Source organism: Peromyscus maniculatus, chromosome 8, assembly GCF_049852395.1.
Source record: "Peromyscus maniculatus bairdii isolate BWxNUB_F1_BW_parent chromosome 8, HU_Pman_BW_mat_3.1, whole genome shotgun sequence".
Taxonomy (NCBI): Eukaryota; Metazoa; Chordata; class Mammalia; order Rodentia; family Cricetidae; genus Peromyscus; species Peromyscus maniculatus.
Genome location: NC_134859.1, coordinates 59,425,073 through 59,444,601, shown reverse-complemented (window position 1 = coordinate 59,444,601; position 19,529 = coordinate 59,425,073). Strand labels below are relative to the sequence as shown.

At 39.1% G+C, this 19,529-nt stretch overlaps 1 protein-coding gene across 2 annotated transcripts; it reads right to left on the bottom strand.

Moving 5' to 3' along the window:
• Positions 1–6,220: 6,220 nt before the first annotated feature.
• Positions 6,221–8,607, bottom strand: LOC102928769 (olfactory receptor 1468-like). 2 transcript variants are annotated; one of them, XM_042283438.1, is made up of 2 exons: positions 8,598–8,607; positions 6,221–7,321 (listed from the first exon to the last, which is right to left on the bottom strand). In XM_042283438.1, exons 1-2 carry the CDS (start codon positions 8,605–8,607, stop codon positions 6,393–6,395), a joined length of 939 nt encoding a protein of 312 aa, XP_042139372.1. In that variant the 3' UTR covers positions 6,221–6,392. The 2 variants fall into 2 exon arrangements, with proteins under 2 accessions (XP_042139372.1, XP_076433867.1); XM_076577752.1 differs by lacking the exon at positions 8,598–8,607 and having other exon boundaries at positions 6,221–7,331.
• Positions 8,608–19,529: the final 10,922 nt, after the last annotated feature.

Here is a 19,529-nt window from a genome sequence, read left to right as displayed (position 1 = left end):
TGCATTGGATTGATTTATAATAGGCGCTGGTCTGTTGCACAAAGAAGTTGCCTTGATGAAGGGTGAAGACTGTGCTTATCTGTGGGTATAAGGACAAATATTTCAAGTGTAGTTGAGGATTGTGCTAGTTTAGTAATGTGGTGGTTTAGGGTTGAGATATTACAACAGGGCTCACCCTCCTCTAAGTGCTGGGATCACTGTTGCATACCACCATGCTCAGCTTGAGGCTTGGTTTTTCTTCATTCTTCATTCTAGTAATTTCTCTTCTGTTGTGATAGAATACCATGACCAAAAGCAACTTATAAAAGGAAGAATACATTTGAGCTTATACTTCCAAAGGGATAAGAGTACATTTGGGCAGGAAAGCAGCAGAGGCAGGAAACTGAGAGCTCTTATCTTCAAGTACAAGCAAGAGGGGTTAATGGGAGTGCTGTGTGGCTTTACATCTCAAAGCTTATCTCTAGTGACACTCTTTCTCCAGCAAGGGCACACCAACCTCCCCAAACAGCATCACTAACTGAGGACCAAGTGGTTAAATATACAAGGCTATGAGGGACATTTTTCCTTCTAACCACCACATTCTGCTCTCTGACAGCTACAGGCTCATCACCTTATGATAATGCAGTCTTCATTTAACTGAAATTTCCAGTCTTTGACAGTCTCAACATTATGTAAAAGTCCAAAATCTAAAGTCTGTTTGGATAGTTAAGGTAATCTCTTAATGGTAACCCTCTATAAAATCAAAATCCAAATTACATGTTTCTAACATACAACAGAACAGATATACATTATCATTCCAAAAAGGAAAAATCTTAGCATAGTAAGGGACTATTGGACCAAAGCAAGACTGCAACTAAGTGGGGCAAACTATAAATCCTATAGCTCCTCGTCTGGTGTCAAAAGGCCTATATAGCACCATCCCTTCAACTTTGCTGCCTGCTACATATCAATCTCAATATACATCTCTCCCTCTCCCTCTCCCTCTCCCTCTCCCTCTCCCTCCCCTCTCCCTCTCCTTTCCCTCTCCCTCCCTGACTTGTTCTACTCCCAGTATGCATCTCTCCTTTGCAGATGTCTTGTGGTTCTGACATCTCCACTCCACACAGGGACTCCTCTGCCACATGCCACTTGACCTCATCAACTCTCTGAAACTGTTACTGTCTAGTGGTCTTGAATGGGTTTGTCTTCTCTGCCAACTGAGAACTAAAAGACAGGGGAGGGGAGGAAATCTTCAAGCTCTATGGGTAACAGCAGAGAACTCTCAAACCCCAGAGACACAGCAGACAGAATCAGCAGTTGAAGAAAGGTTTTTATTGGAGGTGAGGAAACATAAATATACAGCAGACACATAGAGAAAAAGACCCTCAACAAAGGAGAAGGAATACTCTGGAAGCCAAAATCCAGTCATTTCTCTAGGGCTGGTTTTTTTTTTAAGTATCTGAAGGGTCTTCCTCCCCTAACTTGGGGTAGGTCAGTTTGAAGAAAGGCAGGATGGCCCATTGGTCCACAACTGTTGTGCAAACATGCCCTGGTTCTGCCTTGAACTTGTTAAGCCAATCAATTAGCAGGAGGCCTACTCAAAAGAGAAATATACCACAAGGCCTTTGTTTTAAGTTGTCAGGATTTGTCACAGGTCAGGAGAGTGAGGAAGAAGCCAGCAGTCTTGGAAGTTCACAGTCTTTATCACCTTGTCCTGACTTTTTCCCTGTCTGCCTATCAGGGAACCTGTCTAATCCCTAGACACTTATGACCATCTGCATAATATAACATACACTAAAACATCACATTGTAGTCTACAAATGTGTAAAATTATTTGTTGGTAGAGGCCAGAGGGAGTAGGGGGAAGGAGGAATGGGGAAAAGTTGATTGATGACCTCTACATTGTAATTAGATAGGAGTAATGTCAGTGTGCTGTTGAGTCATCAGGTGCCCATACCAGAATGTACAATATATTTCTGTCTTAGTTAGGGTTTCTATTGCTGTGAAGGTATACCATGGCCACAGCAACTCTTATAAAGAAAACATTTCATTGGGTGGCTCACTTAACACTTTCAGAGGTTCAGTCTATTATCATCTTGTGGGGAGCATAGTGGCATGCAGGCAGACACAGTAGTGGAGAGGTAGCTGTGAGTCCTACATCTTGCAGGAAACAGAAAATGGATTGAGATACTAGGCAGTATCCTGAGCATAGGGAACCTCAAATCTTATCCCTCCCACAGTGACATACTTCCTACAACAAGGCCATAACCACTCCAACAAAGCCACATCTCCTAGCAGTGCCACCCCCTATGAGATATTGGGGGCCAATTACATTCAAACTGCCACAAATTCCAAAACCACATGGTTTTGAGTGTTTCACCACGAGGAAATTATAAATGCAGAATTGGAAATATTTATCAGTGGGTACTTGGTACATGAGAATCCAACCTGAGTTTAGAACCCCAACACTCACATAAAAAAATCATGGCCATGTGCCTGTAACTCCAGCACCATGTGGAGTAGAAACAGGAGGATCACTTGTTACTCTTCTTAACCAACTGTACATTTTACTTCCACTATTTTAATTACCTGGCAATTCTATAATATTTAACAAAAATTTCCCTAGTGAAAAAAAGAGCCAATAATAACATTGATATCAATTATCTACTATTGATGCCTTGGGGAACAGCCTCCAGACAGCCCAAGGGTTGAAAGGAATCCACAGCATCAGTGGAAACTAAGACTTTTCTATCTGAGGGGTTAGGGAAAAAGACACTCACATACTTTCTTGATGGTTTCCTTCTTTATTCTCCTCTGTTCTTCTCTCCCTCTACAGCTTATATACCTAAATAGAATCTTTCAGGCAGTACACAAATCACAATGTGGTTATGTTCCATTTTTCAAGTGAATGAATATAGGTAAAAACATGATTTTTATCTCCCTTACATGATTAAAAACAGTCATCATGATAACCCACATACAATACATCTGAGTAACTTGTCAAAGATTAATAGAACATGAATGGGCGAGAAGCATTTTTCTCAGCCAACTATTTTGTTGGCAGGCTGAAAATTGTGGTTACAAAGAAAAGAATCAATCACCTTATTATCTATCTTGAAAGGTAATTATATAAGCAATGTTAAGGAATTCACAAACCTAAACTTTTATACATAAAAAAAAAACAGTCAGTAAGCTGAAATTTGGATCTTCAGGGTACATATGCATTCATGAAGAGTTTCTTTTGTTTAATTTTATAATTAATTTAATTTTACATATCAGCCACGGATTCCCCTGTCCTCCATCCTCCCACCCACCCCCGCCCTCCGCCCAATCGATCCCCCATTCTCACCTCCTCCAAGGCAAGGACTCCCCTGAGGATTCAGCTCAGCCTGGTAGATTCAGTTGAGGCAGGTCCAGTCCCCTCCTCCCTTCACCTAGGCTGAGAAAAGTGTCCCAGTATAGGTCCTAGGTTCCAAAAAGCCAGCTCATGCACTAAAGACAGGTCCCAGTCCTACTGCCTGGGGGCCTCCAATACAGTTCAAGCTAATCAACTGTCTCACTTATCCAGAGGGCCTGATCCAGTTCCATAGGGGCTCCTCAGCTATTGGTTTGACTATTTGTCCCTGTGCTTTTTCCAATCATGATCTCAATATCTATTGCTCATATAATCCCTCCTCTCTCTCACCGATTGGACTCCTAGAGCTCCACCTGGGGCTTGTCCTTGGATCGCTGCATCTGCTTCCATCAGTCACTGGATGAGAGTTTTATCATGATAGTTAGAGTGTTCGGCTATCTGATGACCAGAGTAGGTCAGTTCGGGCCTTCTCTCCACCATTGCCAGTAGTCTATTGTTGATTTCTGGGGACCTCTCTAGCACTCTACTTTTTCCTATTCCCATGGGGTCTTCATTTATCATGGTATCTCTTTCCTTGTTCTCTCTCTCTCTCTCTCTCTCTCTCTCTCTCTCTCTCTCTCTCTCTCTCTCTCTCTCTCTCTGTTCTTGATCCAGCTGGGATCTCTCAGTCGCCTAAGCTCTCTTTCCCCCAACCCTTGCCCTTCATTAACCCCCCTCACATCCAGTTTGCTCATGTAGATCTCATCCATTTCGCTGTCATTGGGTGATCCCTGTGTCTTTCTTAGGGTCCTCTTTACTGGGTAGCCTCCCTGGAGTTGTGAGTAGCAGTCTAGTCATCCTTTGCTTTACATCTAGTATCCATCTATGAGTCTGGTTATTCTTTGCTTTACATCTAGTACCCACTTATGAGTGAATACATACCATGTTTGTCTTTCTGAGTCTGGGTTACCTCACTCAGGATGATTTTTTTCTAGATCCATCCATTTGCCTGCAAACCTCATGATGTCATTGCTTTTCTCTGCTGAGTAGTACTCCATTGTGCATATGTACCACATTTTGTTTATCCATTCTTCAGTTGAAGGGTATCTAGGTTGTTTCCAGGTTCTGGCTATTACAAATAATGCTGCTGTGAACACAGCTGAGCAAGTGCTCTTGTGGTATGATTGAGCATTCCTTGGGTATATGCCCAAGAGTGGTATAGCTGGGTCTTGGGGGAGACTGATTCTCAATTTTCTAAGAAAGTGCCATATTGATTTCCAAAGTGGCTGTACAAGTTTGCATTCCAACCAACAGTGTAGGAGTGTTCCCCTTGCTCCACATCCTCTCCAGCATAAGCTGTCTTCAGTGTTTTTGATCTTAGCCATTCTGATGGGTGTAAGATGGTATCTCAGAGTCATTTTGATTTGCATTTTCCTTATGATTAGGGATGCTGAACAATTTCTTAAATGTCTTTAAGCCATTTGAACTTCTATTGAGAATTCTCTTTTTAGCTCTAGAGCCCATTTTTTTCAATTGGACTGTTGGTTGTTTTGATGTCTAATTTCTTGCGTTCTTTATATATTCTGGATATCAGCCCTTTGTCAGATGTGGGGTTGGTGAAGATATTTTCCCATTCTGTAGGCTGTCACTTTGTCTTTGTTGACCTAGTCCTTTGCTCTACAAAAGCTTCTCAGTTTCAAGAGGTCCCATTTATTAATTGTTTCTCTCAGTGTCTGTGCTACTGGTGTTATACTTAGGAAGTGATCTCTGGTGCCAATGTGTTCAAGACTACTTCCTACTTTCTCTTCTTTCAGATTCAGAGTAACTGGATTTATGTTGAGGTCTTTGATCCACTTTGACATAAGTGCATGGTGACAGATATGGATCTATTTGCAGTCTTCTGCATGTTGACATCCAGTTATGCCAGCACCATTTGTTGAAGATGCTTTATTTTTTCCATGGTACACTTTTGGCTTCTTTGTCAAAAATTATATGTTCATAGGTGTGTGGATTAATGTCAGGGTCTTCAATTCGATTCCATTGGTCCACATGTTTGTTTTTATGCCAGTACCAAGCTGTTTTTATTACTGTAGCTCTATAGTAGAGCTTGAAGTCAGGGATTGTGATGCCTCCAGAGGTTGTTTTATTGTACAGGATTCTTTTGGCTATCCTGGGTTTTTTGTTTTTCCATATGAAGTTGAGTATTGTTCTTTCCAGGTCTGTGAAGAATTGTGTTGGGATTTTGATGGGGATTGCATTGAATCTGTAGATTGCTTTTGGTAAGGTTGCCATTTTTACTATGTTAATCCTGCCTATCCATGAGCATGGGAGATCTTTCCCTTTTCTGACATCTTCTTCAATTTCTTTTTCTCGGGGACTTAAAGTTCTTGTCATACAGGACCTTTGTTCGCTTGCTTAGTTAGAGTTACCCCCAAGGTATTTTATATCATTTGTGGCTATTGTAAAGGGTGATGTATCTCTGATTTCCTTCTCAGCCTTTTTGTCAATTGTGTATACCAAAAACTGTGACTGCATCTTTTCAGCATTAAGAGAATAAGAGCGAGCCTGGCTCTGGGGACTCAATTGTTTTCCTTAATCATTAACCTGAGTTGTGATCTAAAGCAGTTTCTTAAGTGGAACTCACAGGCCTTAGCTGTGAAACATATCCTTGCATTTATTTTTATTCATCAAAACTCTGTATAAGCTATCATTATTATTACCAATTAGACAGTACAATTTAGGGAAGAATCATCTTCATGACAAACCATATATAAAAATGCCCAGTAGAACTGGATGTTTCCATGAGATAAACACACCACGTCACAGGCAGTGGGGATCTCCCCAGACCTATTCACACCAGGCCAGGTACCAGAGAAATATAGCAGCAGCAAACACATAAAGGCACAGCAGCAGCAAAAGGCATTCTGGAGTCTGGAGTCTTGTGGCCTTGCCTAAATGAGGTTGACCCACCAGAGAGTTTCCTCCTGGTGGGCTGACACCTAAAACTTCAATTGCCACCTGCTGCTCCTCTGACATGGCCATCAGTAATCTACTACATAAATAATCTCAATCATTATCATCATATCATCATTTTCTTCTTACAAAATACTCTTCCCAGAGCTCCCTTTATGTCTCTGTTCCTCAGGCTATAGATGAAGGGGTTTAGCATTGGATTCACCACTGTGAACATCATGGCCATGACACTCTCCTTCACAGTAGAGTGGTTAGATGATGAACATAAGTACAGACCAATGACTGTCCCATAGGACAGTGACACCACAGACAGGTGGGAACCACAGGTGGAAAAGGCCTTATGGATACCTTGAGCAGAAGGAACCTTGAGAATGGTGGCAACAATTCGTGCATAGGACACAAGGATGAGCACAAATGGAATGACAAGAACAAGGCCTCCAGTGATAAATATCACTAACTCATTAACATGGGTGTCAGAGCAGGACAACTTCAGCAGGGCAGACATGTCACAGAAAAAGTGAGGAATCACATTGTCCTCACAGAATGACAATCTGGCCATGAGTAGGGTGTGCAGCATGGCATGGAATGTGGTCAGCACCCAGGACAGTAACACCAGACTCACACAGAGCTTAGGACTCATGATGCTGGTGTAATGAAGGGGGAAGCAGATGGCCACATAGCGGTCATAGGCCATGGCCACAAGAAGGAAGCTCTCAAGGTCTCCAAAAAGCAAGAAAAAGTACATTTGTGTCAGACAACCTGCATAGGGGATGGAGGGAACTTGGCTCTGCATGTTCTGCAGCAATTTGGGCATTGTGACAGAGGAGAAGCAGAGGTCAGAGAAGGACAAGTTGCTGAGAAAAGAATACATGGGCGTATGGAGATGGGAGTCCAGTTGAATTAGGATGATGATGATGAGGTTCCCCAGGATGGTGGTGAGGTACATGGCCATGAACAGGGCATAGAACAGGTGCTGGTGCTCTGGGGGGATGGGCAGGCCCAGGAGGAGGAACCAAGAGATGACAGTTTGGTTCCCTTCTGTCATGCTGTGTCACCAGAATCTTTAAGAGAAAATTTACAAAGTCCCTTAAATCCAAATAAAACTGAACACAATTCTACCATCTATAATCTGCTAAGTATTCTTCAATAACTGATTGCATCCTCTTAAACTGAAAGAAAATCAGAAAAAGAAAATAAATTGCTTTCTTTTGTTTGTGTATTTTAACACAGAGCCTCTCTACTTAACCTTGTCTGGCCAGTAGCTCTCTGTGTAGACCAGGTGGGCCTGGAACTCACAGAAATATGCCTGCCTCTGACTCCTGAGTGCTGGGACTTCAGGTATGTACCACACCTGGATTAAATTTCTTAAATTTAGTCCCATGACTAAGTCTAAGCCACTTGTCAGATATTTTCACTGGTAATTAGATACAATGAGATTGGCTGCTATTTTCTATCTAAAACACTCCCACGGGTGAGGCTATCTCCTGATGATTCAGTGGTTCTCAGTTGTTGGAGTATAACAGGGCCATCTTTACCTCAATATATCTCAAATGCCCTTTTCTCATCCAGGTTCTCATATCTCAGGGGAAGAAATCTTGTGTCACATAGAGATGTAAGAATTTTCATTCATCCACTCATTCCCATCACCATCAAAACCTAATCCAGCAAATCCCAGAGTCTGTCATTCCATTTCTTTCTAAGCCATCCATGCTCATTTCAATTGCCACACTGAAGCTGCCATTTGTATCTCATCTAGATGGTTTGACTGCCCTGTTAGACTATTTATTTCATCTCTATTCTTCCATACTCTTTCAATCTTCTCACATTATAGCTCTCTGAGATGAAACTGATTATCACTCTACTGAAAGATTTTTTTGGTTTCTCCTCCTTCTCAATATAAAGCCAAAAATCCTTTTAAAGACAGTAAAGAAACCACTATCATCGCAACTGATCCTTCCCTGCCTCCACAGTCTCACCTGCTCCCATAGTAACTCTCATCTTCCATGGTCGTCAACACTGTACTGAAAGGACATAGTGTCTTGACTCCGGCCTACCACAGTTGCTGTTCCTGTTGCTTAGTGCCATCTTCTCTCTGCTCCCATTTCACTGGGCTTACTCTTTAAGTACAGTTATATGTGGCTTGATCCACTAAATCTTTGGTTCCTTTTGAGACAAGACCAGATTTCATGTTCCCACCACACCCTGTTTCCATTCCACAGCCATCAATGCCCTGATCACTGGTTTGAATTGACTTCTCACCACACTGTGTCCATGCAGGAAGGCTGTGTCTGCCTTCATCTTGCAGCAAGACTACCTGGCATTCTGCCTGGATGTGTTGTTGGTTGGGTTATTTTTGTTTGGTTGGTTAGGTTTTTTACTCTTTTTCTTTTTGACCCACCACCTGGCTCCCAAACAATCACATGGAGACTTATTTCTTATGAATGCCAAGCCTTACCTTGGCTTATTTCTAACCAGCTTTTCTTAAATTATCCCATCTACCTTTTGCTTCTGGGCTTTTACCTTCCTATATACCTCCCTTTACTTCTTTTTTTTTTAAATCTTTTTTAGAATTATTTATTTATTTATTATCTATACAGAAGAGGGTGCCAGATCTCATTACAGATGGTTGTGAGCCACCATGTGGGTGCTGGGAATTGAACTCAGGACCTCTGGAAGAGCAGTCGGTGCTCTTAACCTCTGAGCCATCTCTCCAGCCCCTCCCTTTACTTCTTAGTCTGTGGCTTGCTGTGTAGCTGGGTGACTGGCCCCTGGAGTCCTCCTCTCCTTCTCTTCTCACTCTTCTTTTTTCACTCTTTCCCTCTTCTCTCTTCTCTCTAAATGCCAGCCCTGCCTATCCTTTGTCTTGCCTCGCTATTGGCTGTTCATCTCTTTATTAGACCAATCAGGTATTTCAGACAGGCAAAGTAATACAGCTTCACTGAGTTAAATGAATGCAACACATATTTGCATCGTTAAACAAATATTCCATAGCATAAACAAATATAATACAACTTCAACTACTATTCCACAACATTTCTACTTTTTGTCTACATAAAATTGAAAGGTTTTAAGTTTGGCATAATAAAACTATATACAACAAAAACAGTTATCAAGTAAGAATAACATTTATAATATTCCATCCATTTGTATTTATCAAATTCAGAGAAAATACTCCATAATCTATCTTATCTTAGAGATCCAAAGTTTTATAGCTAATTTACCTTCTATCATAACTAAGGAAAACTGTAACTCTAATTATTTAGTCTTTAACTCCATCAAAGATCCAGAAGGATGTAATATTACCTAACAACAGAGACATCTGGCTGCCTGGACAGACACCCAAAGTTCCTTGCAATGTTGGAGCATCCATCTTTAGCATCCATCAGGCCTAGAGTATCTGGCAAACTTTTCAATGAAGTAAGAAATTTGAAGGACTGTCCTGCCATGTATTGGCAAATTTGTCAGTCACTCTCCTGTGTGTCCTGCAGAATGTCTGGCAGACTTATCTATGAAGCAAGAATTTTGAAGGACTGTCCTGCCTCATTTTGGCAAAGTTCAACAGTCTTATTCCTTTGTGTACTGATTTTCCAGTTTGTATAGCAGTCAGCAGTCAAGGAAAAAATCAGTTTCTTGCCCAAATGGCTACCCTTGCCACATTGAAAGCAAACTCCATGTGGAGTTTCTTCAATGCCCATCATCCTTTTATGAAGTAAATTGGTGCTGCCAGGAGCAGATGTTTCTCAATGTCTTGAAAAAACTTAGGTTATTAAACATCTTTTTTTAAACATCTTAAATGCCATATTCTGTAGGTCTTTGAAGTGTTTGGAAACAATCTATATGTCTCAAATATACCTGTTTAACCTTGAAAAATTCCTAATGTGACTACAAGTTTGATTATTATAGATTAACTATTAACTTCATTTTTATTATGCATTGCATTTTTAAATGAGTGTATAAACACAATACCCCAAACAAGAGTAGAAACATGTATACAGTGTAACAAAGCTAACTTTAAATTTGTATCAATATAACAAAATACATGCCAATGCAAAGTATCTGAGATTAATAGTTGTCTTTTTATCCTGTATTCATATATTCCCCTAAATGATAACAAACATCCACAACCCACGGAATAACCAGAGACCACTCACCCCATCTCTTTGGAATGTGGGCATCATGTTCTCCAGAATGTTTCCTGTTGTCTGTGTGTGAAGGCATCTTTAGGGGTCCCTGAGAAAATTGAGATCATGGCAAAGTCCTAGGAAAAAGAGCTATAATCTTTGATGATAAATATCACCTGTCAAGATTCAGGAGGTCTCCCTTGATCAAACCTGATATATATTAACCTGGAAGGAATCCTCTCATTTCCTGTGGAAACAAAAGCAAAAGCTCTTTTCCAAAACAATGCATTTTTTGAGTTCCATTTTACAAAAACATTTTTTACTTCCATTTTAAAGTTAAGGCATTCCCAAAGTGTATAGGTTGGTTTAATTTAGCAGTCCAGTTCACTATCCCATGTCTGTCAGCAGCTGTCATTTGCTCATGACATTCAAAAAATTCAAAATTACATAATAACATTCAGAATCCAGACTCCCGGTATATTTCTCTTTTTATGTGGCTTTTTTCTTTTATATTACTTTTACTCTCTTTAAAGACTTCATTATTTTTAAACTACTTATTTTTCTATCATTGTCTATATCCTTTTTCTTTCTTTCTTAAGCCTACACACATTATAAAACACATTGGAACCTGTTCAGAGATTTTTTTTCCATCCGGGTCTCTCTTTACTACTTATCTATAGTCTTTTTTAACCATGTGAGCAAAATTTGAACTGCTAAATGTAGTTGAAGTTTTCACCAGTCCTGCCTAGCCCCATGGACCCCACAGCTGCTTATAAAATAATCACTCAGAAGCTTATATTAATTATAACTGAACAAATATTAGCTCAGGCTAACTATTGGCTAACCCATAATTCTTATTTATGTTTAGCCATGTGGCTTGGTACCTTTTCTCAGTTCTGTCTTCACCTTGCTTCCTCTGCGTCTGGCTGGTGACTCCTGACTCAGCCTTCCTGTTCCCAGAATTCTCCTCTCTGATTATCCCACCTATACTTCCTGCCTGGCTGCTGGCCAATCAGTGTTTTATTTATCAACCAAATCAGAGCAACACACATTCACAGCATACAGAATGACATTCCCATCAGCTAAGCCACAGCTGGGTCCTCCAAGAGGCTCTATCGACAGGCTCCATGCCCTTCTCTATCTCTGAAAGCCAAGCATAAAACTTGAGGCCTAGTCAGAGGTGAATTTGACCAGGAACTGCATTCAAGCCCCCAGCTATGGAATGCCAGTGCCCTGCACTGTGGTAGGTGTTTTTTACTTAGTTTTTTTTATTCCTACCCAACATAACAGCTGCTCAAGGGCTCACTGTCAAGCAGAAACACTTAAAGGAGCTGTAATCTTTCTTTTTTTTAATTTTCAGCTTTCTCGGGCCCTATGTGGTAAAACAGGCCTCATGTTGGAGCTCCAAAATGTTGTTGGTTGCTTTTTCACTCTTTACTGTTTTGGAGTCCCTCCACCCAGCTCGCAGATAAATTCATGGAGACTTATTCTTACTTATAAATGCCTGGCCTTAGCTTGGCTCATTTCTAACCAGCTTTTCTTAGCTTAAATTATCCCATCTACCTTTGGCTTCTAGGCTTTTACCTTTCTGTATACCTTTCTTTACTTCTTACAGTGTGGCTTGCTGTATAGTTGGGTAGCAGGCCCCTGGATCCCTCCTCTCCTTCTCTTCTTACTCCTCTTTTTTCATTCCTCCCCCTTCTCTTTTCTCCTACTTATTCTCTCTGTATATCAGCCCCACCTTTCCTTTCTCCTGCATTGCTATTGGCATTCAGCACTTCATTAGACAAAACAGGTGTTTTAGACAGGCAAAGTAACACACCTTCACAGAGTTAAACAAATGCAACATCTTTGCATAATTAAACAAATATTTTACAACATGAATAAATGTAACACATCTTCAACAAATATTACACAACATGGTTGTGAGCAGTTTCTCAATACTTGTTGTGTGTGCTTGGGGATAAGGCATAGGTGGAAGCCTGTGCATCTTCTCAGACTCACTAGCTTAGAACCATGTAGCTTTTGACACTGTTACAGAATTCCCAGTGTAACTTCAGGCCCACAGACAACATTAGTCCACCCTATACACTATGACTTATTCTCAACAGACAACCAGACAACCTGGTATGTGTGGCTGCACTGGTGTTTTGTTCCTTGGGTAATAATATCCATATGATTCATTGATATTGAGATGAGAACTACTAATTTGATAGGTGATTTGGGGAGAGAGGAATGAATAAAGAAAACTTTGAAACTTTGTTTCAGTTTATGACCACCTGTTTATGTCAGGCGCCTGAGATAGAGAGACAGACACTTAAGAAGGCTTTTAAGACACATGAGAAGTTCCTCCCTTGAAGAAACACAACTGAACCCATTTGCTACATTTTAACCTTATAAAGAGTATTTACTCTAGCCATAATAACAGTTTTTACATTTAGACTTCACCTTCCAGTGTTGAGGTTGGAAAAGCATCAGTGAAATTTTATATTATAACACCTAACTCATAATGGAGTTTCCTGAGAAATGAACAGGATACTCCTCTGATATCAAGGCAGTTAGGAAGAACCACAAAGCACAAGGACATTGCTTGCATAAAGTCCCACTGATCAACACCTGAGTTCCAGGGGTTCAATAATGGTGTCTCGTTTTCCTCATATGGTACCTGTTCAGTCCTCAGTCTGAACTACACATAAGAGTGACAAAAGGTTTAGAGTTAGTCATGGAACTAAATTTAATTTAGATGGGAAATACCTCTCTATCCTCATGAATTCTGATTCTGATCAGTAAGTCTTGTATGGTCTCAAAACTCCACATTTTAAACATTCTAACTTTGTATTTGATGATGCTAATTCTGATGGTCTGTGGACCCCAACAACATAGCTCACTTTTTAAAATACATTTTTTAACACTGTCTCCCAATAATTGTGATTATAATCTCTTCAATGGGGTTATCTGATGCTTTTTAAATTCCTTGAATATTTCTACTCTGAGAACCAGCCTCCAGCAGCTCAGGGATTTGGGGTGGAATTCATGGAGTCAATGAGCTAATCAGTCAATTAACTTTTCTATCTGAGGAAGTAAAACTTAATTCTCTGGGGCCAGCAAAGGGGGACTAAACTTAACTCTCTGAGGCTGGTGAAAAAGGGAAACGCACACACACACACACACACACACACACACACACACACACACACACAACTCCAACATGTAAGGATCACACCTAGCATGCTGATGAATGACAAGCCTTCAGCAGGTCAGAGAAACTGAAGAGGAGATATATGGCAGATATAGAGCAGGCAAACTACAGGACAGACAGACAGACACATGAGGACTTTTCAGAGGGTCGAAACTGAGTTCTTCATTGTATTATTCTTGCTCCTGCTTGTTCTACTTTATTTTTTCCTCTTTTTCCACCTTGGTGTTTCCCTTCTGTCTCTCTTGATGTCTTCCTTCTAATTCTGTTTTTCTCTTAGAGCTTACATATCTCAGCAAAATCTTTCAAGCAGGATAAAAATTATAATGTGGTTACAATCTATTTTTCAAGCAAATCATTACAATGAATACAAGTAAAAAACAGCATGTTTTCCATATCACTTACTTGATTAAATATTTTATGTATTACCAATGAAAAATAAGTTGTTCCAAGAACCCATATACATACATTCATACCCAAGCAACTTGTTATATAAACAGAGAGTAAGCAAGCAAGATATTTTTCACAGTCCGTTCTTTTGCTGACAGACTGCATTTTGTCATTACAAAGAAAGGAGCAATCATTTTATTATTTACTTCAAAATGAAATCTTATAAGAAATCTTAAAAGAATTAAAAATCTAAACTTTTATATATGGAAAAGAACCAGTCATCTCTATTAAAATCCTCAGGATGCATACTTGTTCATCAATAGCTTTTTTTTATATCAGAAATTTGAGGGCAGAAATGGTAACAAGGAATTATTCATCACCCTTGATGACCAACCCATCTTATCAAGAAAGGTACATCAGCCAGCAATAGCCAGGCTGCCATTGTTCCTGCTCCCTGACCTCAACAAGTCATCTATAAGCTACTAAAACTATGTTCTTCTAAACTTTAAATTGTTTTCAAAGATTTTCTACTTCAAAAACACTAGCAAAAACATCTTAACCAAACCTTGAGTCATATTTAAAGCTTTGTTTTAGCTATGATTCACATGAAAAACCCATGAACACATCTTGAGCTAACTTAGCTTCTGGGACTCAATTGTTTTTCTGAATCATTAACCTAATCCACATCTTATAAAGCTCCTCAAGAGAAGCTAGCTGTGTGACATTTCCTTGTTCTTATTTTTTATCCTCTGCAGCCTCTGATTTATCAGGGCCAGGGGCAACAGCATATCTTGCTTTTATATGTATTAGTTTTCACACTGAGTAACCTCTATCATAATCCCTTAGTATATTTACTAAAGACCCTCAATCATCAAAATTCTATTTAACCTAACACTATAATTGTATAAAATTATTGCTTCAGGTAAACAGTACAGCTTAGAAGGAAATCATCTTCATAATAATACACAGGTAAAAATGTCAAGTAGGATGGGACATTTCCAGGAGATAATCACACAACATTAAAGGCAATGGGGATCTCCCCACACCCATTCATACCGTGCCAGATACAAGACACAAATGGCAACAGCTAACATGCAAAGACACAGCAGTGGTAAGTGACATACTGGGGCCAAGGGTCTCTGAGCCTTGCCTATCTGAGATTCACCCATCAGTGCCTGGCATGTTGGTGGGCCGATCCCCTGAAGTCAATTGCTGCTCCTCTGACATAGTCACCAACTCTTGAATAATCCAACATATAACAAGAACATCTGTACAAAATGCCGACCTCACAGAGATGTCACTATGTTAAAATGATATAATCTTGTGATAATATATTGCATACTAATACTAATGAATACTATACTAAAAATATATGTTGCAACATCTAATCAGAACAATTCTACAATGTGGAAAATGCCTGGGAGGTACAGAGATTAAAAATATATCTGGAAAAAAAAAGTCTTGCAGAATATAACAAGACCTGGGAGATTAAGACCTTTCAGTTAGGGACATGACGGCCCCAGCTAATTCACCTTCCTCACAACTTACCCAGAATGTCTCAGGGTGACTCCAGGGCTCTGGTCCAAGATCCCGTTCCCATTTATTCAGTATTGACAAAGGAAAAACAGCCTCTGTAGTCATCACCTGTCTCTCTACTGTCCCTGCTCACATGTCTCATTCTGCTCATCCCTGGGACTAAGGGGCTCTGCATCCCAGAGGAGTCTAGATCCTGGAGGAACTCATTAAATAAGACAAAATAATTATCCAAGACAAATAATAGGACAAATTATTAGGAAAAATTCTCTTGGAGTCCTGTAGCAGTGACTGATTAGTCACTGATCATGTGTTATTATACTTTGGGGGCCATGGGGATAGTGAGCACCTCAGAGAGATGCTTACTCTTTGTCTGTCTAGGAAATCAGCAGTGGTCCTTTATGCTGGATTCTGTATTTGGGGAGAATAGTTTGAGAGGCCTAAGAAGAAACATGGACATTATTGTGCAGAAGACTCTAAAATACCTTAGGAGCATTAAAGCTTGGACTCTTATCATGTGAACAAAAATCTATCCCTGGTCTTTGAATACCACTGTGAAAGAGACATATTTCAGAAATAATTCAAGGGTGGCAAAATATTTCACTACAACCAAATTACCCAAAAAACATATTCCAGCTAAGAGAGAAACCTTCAACTACAATGACCCATGCATACGAAGACACACAGGAAAGACAGGCATTAGAGAAAAGAGAGGACTCTACTACAACCTCTTCAATTTTTCCTCCAGCTAAAGAGAAAGGAAAACGGATTTGTATCTTATTCAGTTACTTCTAGCTTCTAACTTCTCCAGGAAAATCTTAATAGTGCCCTCCACCATCATCCTAACCAGTCTTCTTAGATCTTAGATACCTTCCCAGTGTCAGCTTTTTTCTTTGATCATGAGATTACAGTTGATATTTGTAATGTCCTATTCTATACTACCTGGGTCACCTTTTCATCATTTCAACTAGATTTGGCTTCAGTCTTCAAGAATATGAATCTTCAGTGGTATTGCCTTCATTGCTAGAATAGCTGCTATTAATTTGTTGACACAACAAAAGATTCTATGTTTGACTTTATTCTCTTAGTAATATACAACCATGTATTTACAATATTCAAGCCTTCATATAACAGTAGTTTTCAGGTGGAAATATTGTGAAGACTTTTGCTTATTTCTTTATATTTTGGAATATTATATATTATATATTTGGAATAATATATATTTTGGAATTTTCTACAAAGTGAAAAAAGCAACAACTTCCCTAAAAAGTTATTTAATATTTTGTGCTTTCAAAAGCCCTACTAAACAACTTATTTTAGCATTTATTTACCACATTAATCTAAATGACTTGTAAAGGCTAGTCAGTGTAGGATGTTAATAGGACCCAAACAAAAGATTTTCCAAAGCAGGCCAGTTAAGAGTTATATGGGAAGGAGAAACTTGTCCAACTCACAAATTCTTATTTGTGAATAATGCAAGCATTACAAGGTAATCAATACAAACCACTCTTTGTTTTAAAAAGGATGTGTAGAATCTAGTGATCAGCAAAATGTCTATGTTTTGTGGGGCATAAGGCTTACACAGTTTGAGAAATACTGTTAAAAAATTAAGTATAAATTCAAGAATAAATAGGATGAAAAAATAAATCACATACCGGGCGGTGGTGGCACATGCCTTTAGTCCCAGCACTCGAAAGGCAGAGCCAGGTAGAACTCTGTGATTTCAAGGCCAGCCTGATCTACAGAGCAAGTTCCAGGAATGGCACAAAGCAATATAGAGAAACCCTGTCTCAAAATACAAAAAACAAATAAACAAAAAAGATAGAGAGAAATCACAATTATGAATCTTTAGGTTATAAACAACATAAACATCATTAGTATACAGAAAAAAATACTAGAATTATTGCTATTCATTCAGGGTTTGGTACACTCTGTTGTGCAACTATTTCCTCTGAATTGAAACATTCCTTCCTAGATGGGAGAGGAGGCTCAAAAGATTCAGGCAGCTAATCAAATTCACAAGACTCAGAAAATCACATGATTCAGGCCCTTCCCACAGTTACACAAGCAGCAAAAAACTGTTGCAGAGCTGACACTCTTTGGCTAAGGTACCCAATAAATGTGCAGGGAACTCCAGAGATGAGCCTCTGTGAGTCATCAGCTATGCTGGGTAAGCTTTTCCATGATGCAGCTGCTCCTGACCCCTCCACACTCCTATATGTAACTTCACACACATGCTCTTTATATTATAAAAAATCACTAAGAATCATTATAAAACATGCTATCTTAGTCATATTTCCAGAAAACAAAAACAGAATCCATCCTGGTTCCTAAAAACAATGACTTTTAGATTTCTGAGTAAAATAAAACCAGAGCACTTCAGCACCCAATTAAAGAACTAGCAAATAAAAAAAGAAACAGCTCTATTAATTCAGCTACTCAATTCTCCTACAAGAAGGAAGATGGCCATGTGAGAGTGGATGGCTAGATACTAGGGGATCATGATATTTTCCACAGGTACTTTAGAAAATGGGATTTAAATGGTCACACAGTACTCACAAAACTGTACACTTAAACAAATTTAAAATAATAACTTGATGCAATGCAACCAAGCAAGGAAATAATCAAAATAAAAACTCAAACACTAGAAAGTCATGTGAAAAGATTGATGTAAAAACTTATTTTGATGTAAGAAATACTAATATAAAAATGTTATACTAGCAAATGAAAATAAGTAATAAATACAGGCAGAATGCCTTATGTAAAAACAAAGTTGAATTTAAGGACACTAGCAAAAACTCCCAATATGTATTACAGTAAAGGAGATAAAAGGTGGCCTCATAGGAGTAGATTAGCATCATGGTTGCCAGATGTCAGGAAGGATGAGGGGAAGGGAGGATGGGAGGAGATGATAAATAGGTACAGATGTGCTTCTGGGTAAGAGGACACTTTTCAGACACTGTATTAGCACAGTTGGAGGACTACCATTGGAGGCAATTCATTGCTTATTTTAAAATATCCAGAACAGAGGCATTTGAATGTTACCTATACAAAGATGCTTAACACCTGTGATAAAGGATGCAACAGCTATACTGACTTGATCATTACACAGTGTATGCTTGTACTGAAACCTCATACTCTGCCCCAACACTGTGAGGTTATTCTGTGGATCTTCAAAAAAGATGCTTTTAAGTAAGGACAGGTTAGAAGATTATGTTGATATGCTAATACATTTAGAAAAAGAATGTGAATTATGGGAACATTTGATGTAAGAGGCATAGGTCAATGTAATAACATCTTCTCAGAAAGACTTGTAAAATGGAAATGTTAAGACACTGAAAAAAGAAATTGACAGTACCAAAAGACAGAAAGACCTCCAATGCTCATGGATTGGTAGGGTTAATATGAACATGGCTGTATTATCAAAAGCAATATGTAGACTCAATGCAACAACCACAAAATTATAACACAATTCTCCACAGAAACTGAAAAAAAATATTAAATTTTATATAGAAACGCAAAAGCTAAGATGATCCCAAACAACAAAGAAATGGATGAAGGTATCCATTTCTGGATTTCAAGTTATGCTATAAAGCTATAGTAGTAAAAATAGTATAGTACTTGCATAAGAACACATACATTGATTAACGAAATAGAATTGAGGACATAAACTCCTACAGACACCTGCTTTTTAATGAAGAGGCCAATAGTACACATTGGAGAAAAGACAGCATCTTAAACAAATGATGCTGATCAAAATGGATAGCTACATGTAGAAGAATGAAACTAGACCCTTATCTCTCAAACTGCATAAATTCTACTCCAAATGGATCAAAGACCTCAAGGTAAGAGCAAAATATGAAACAGATGAGTAGTGTGTTTAAAAATAGAACTTGTGTCAGCCACTAGCTTATTTCCATGGTCCTAGAGAAATCAAATCTGGGATCTCTGTCTATTAATTAATTCTAGGCAAAGGCAGAACTTTACAAATAACACTGTTATT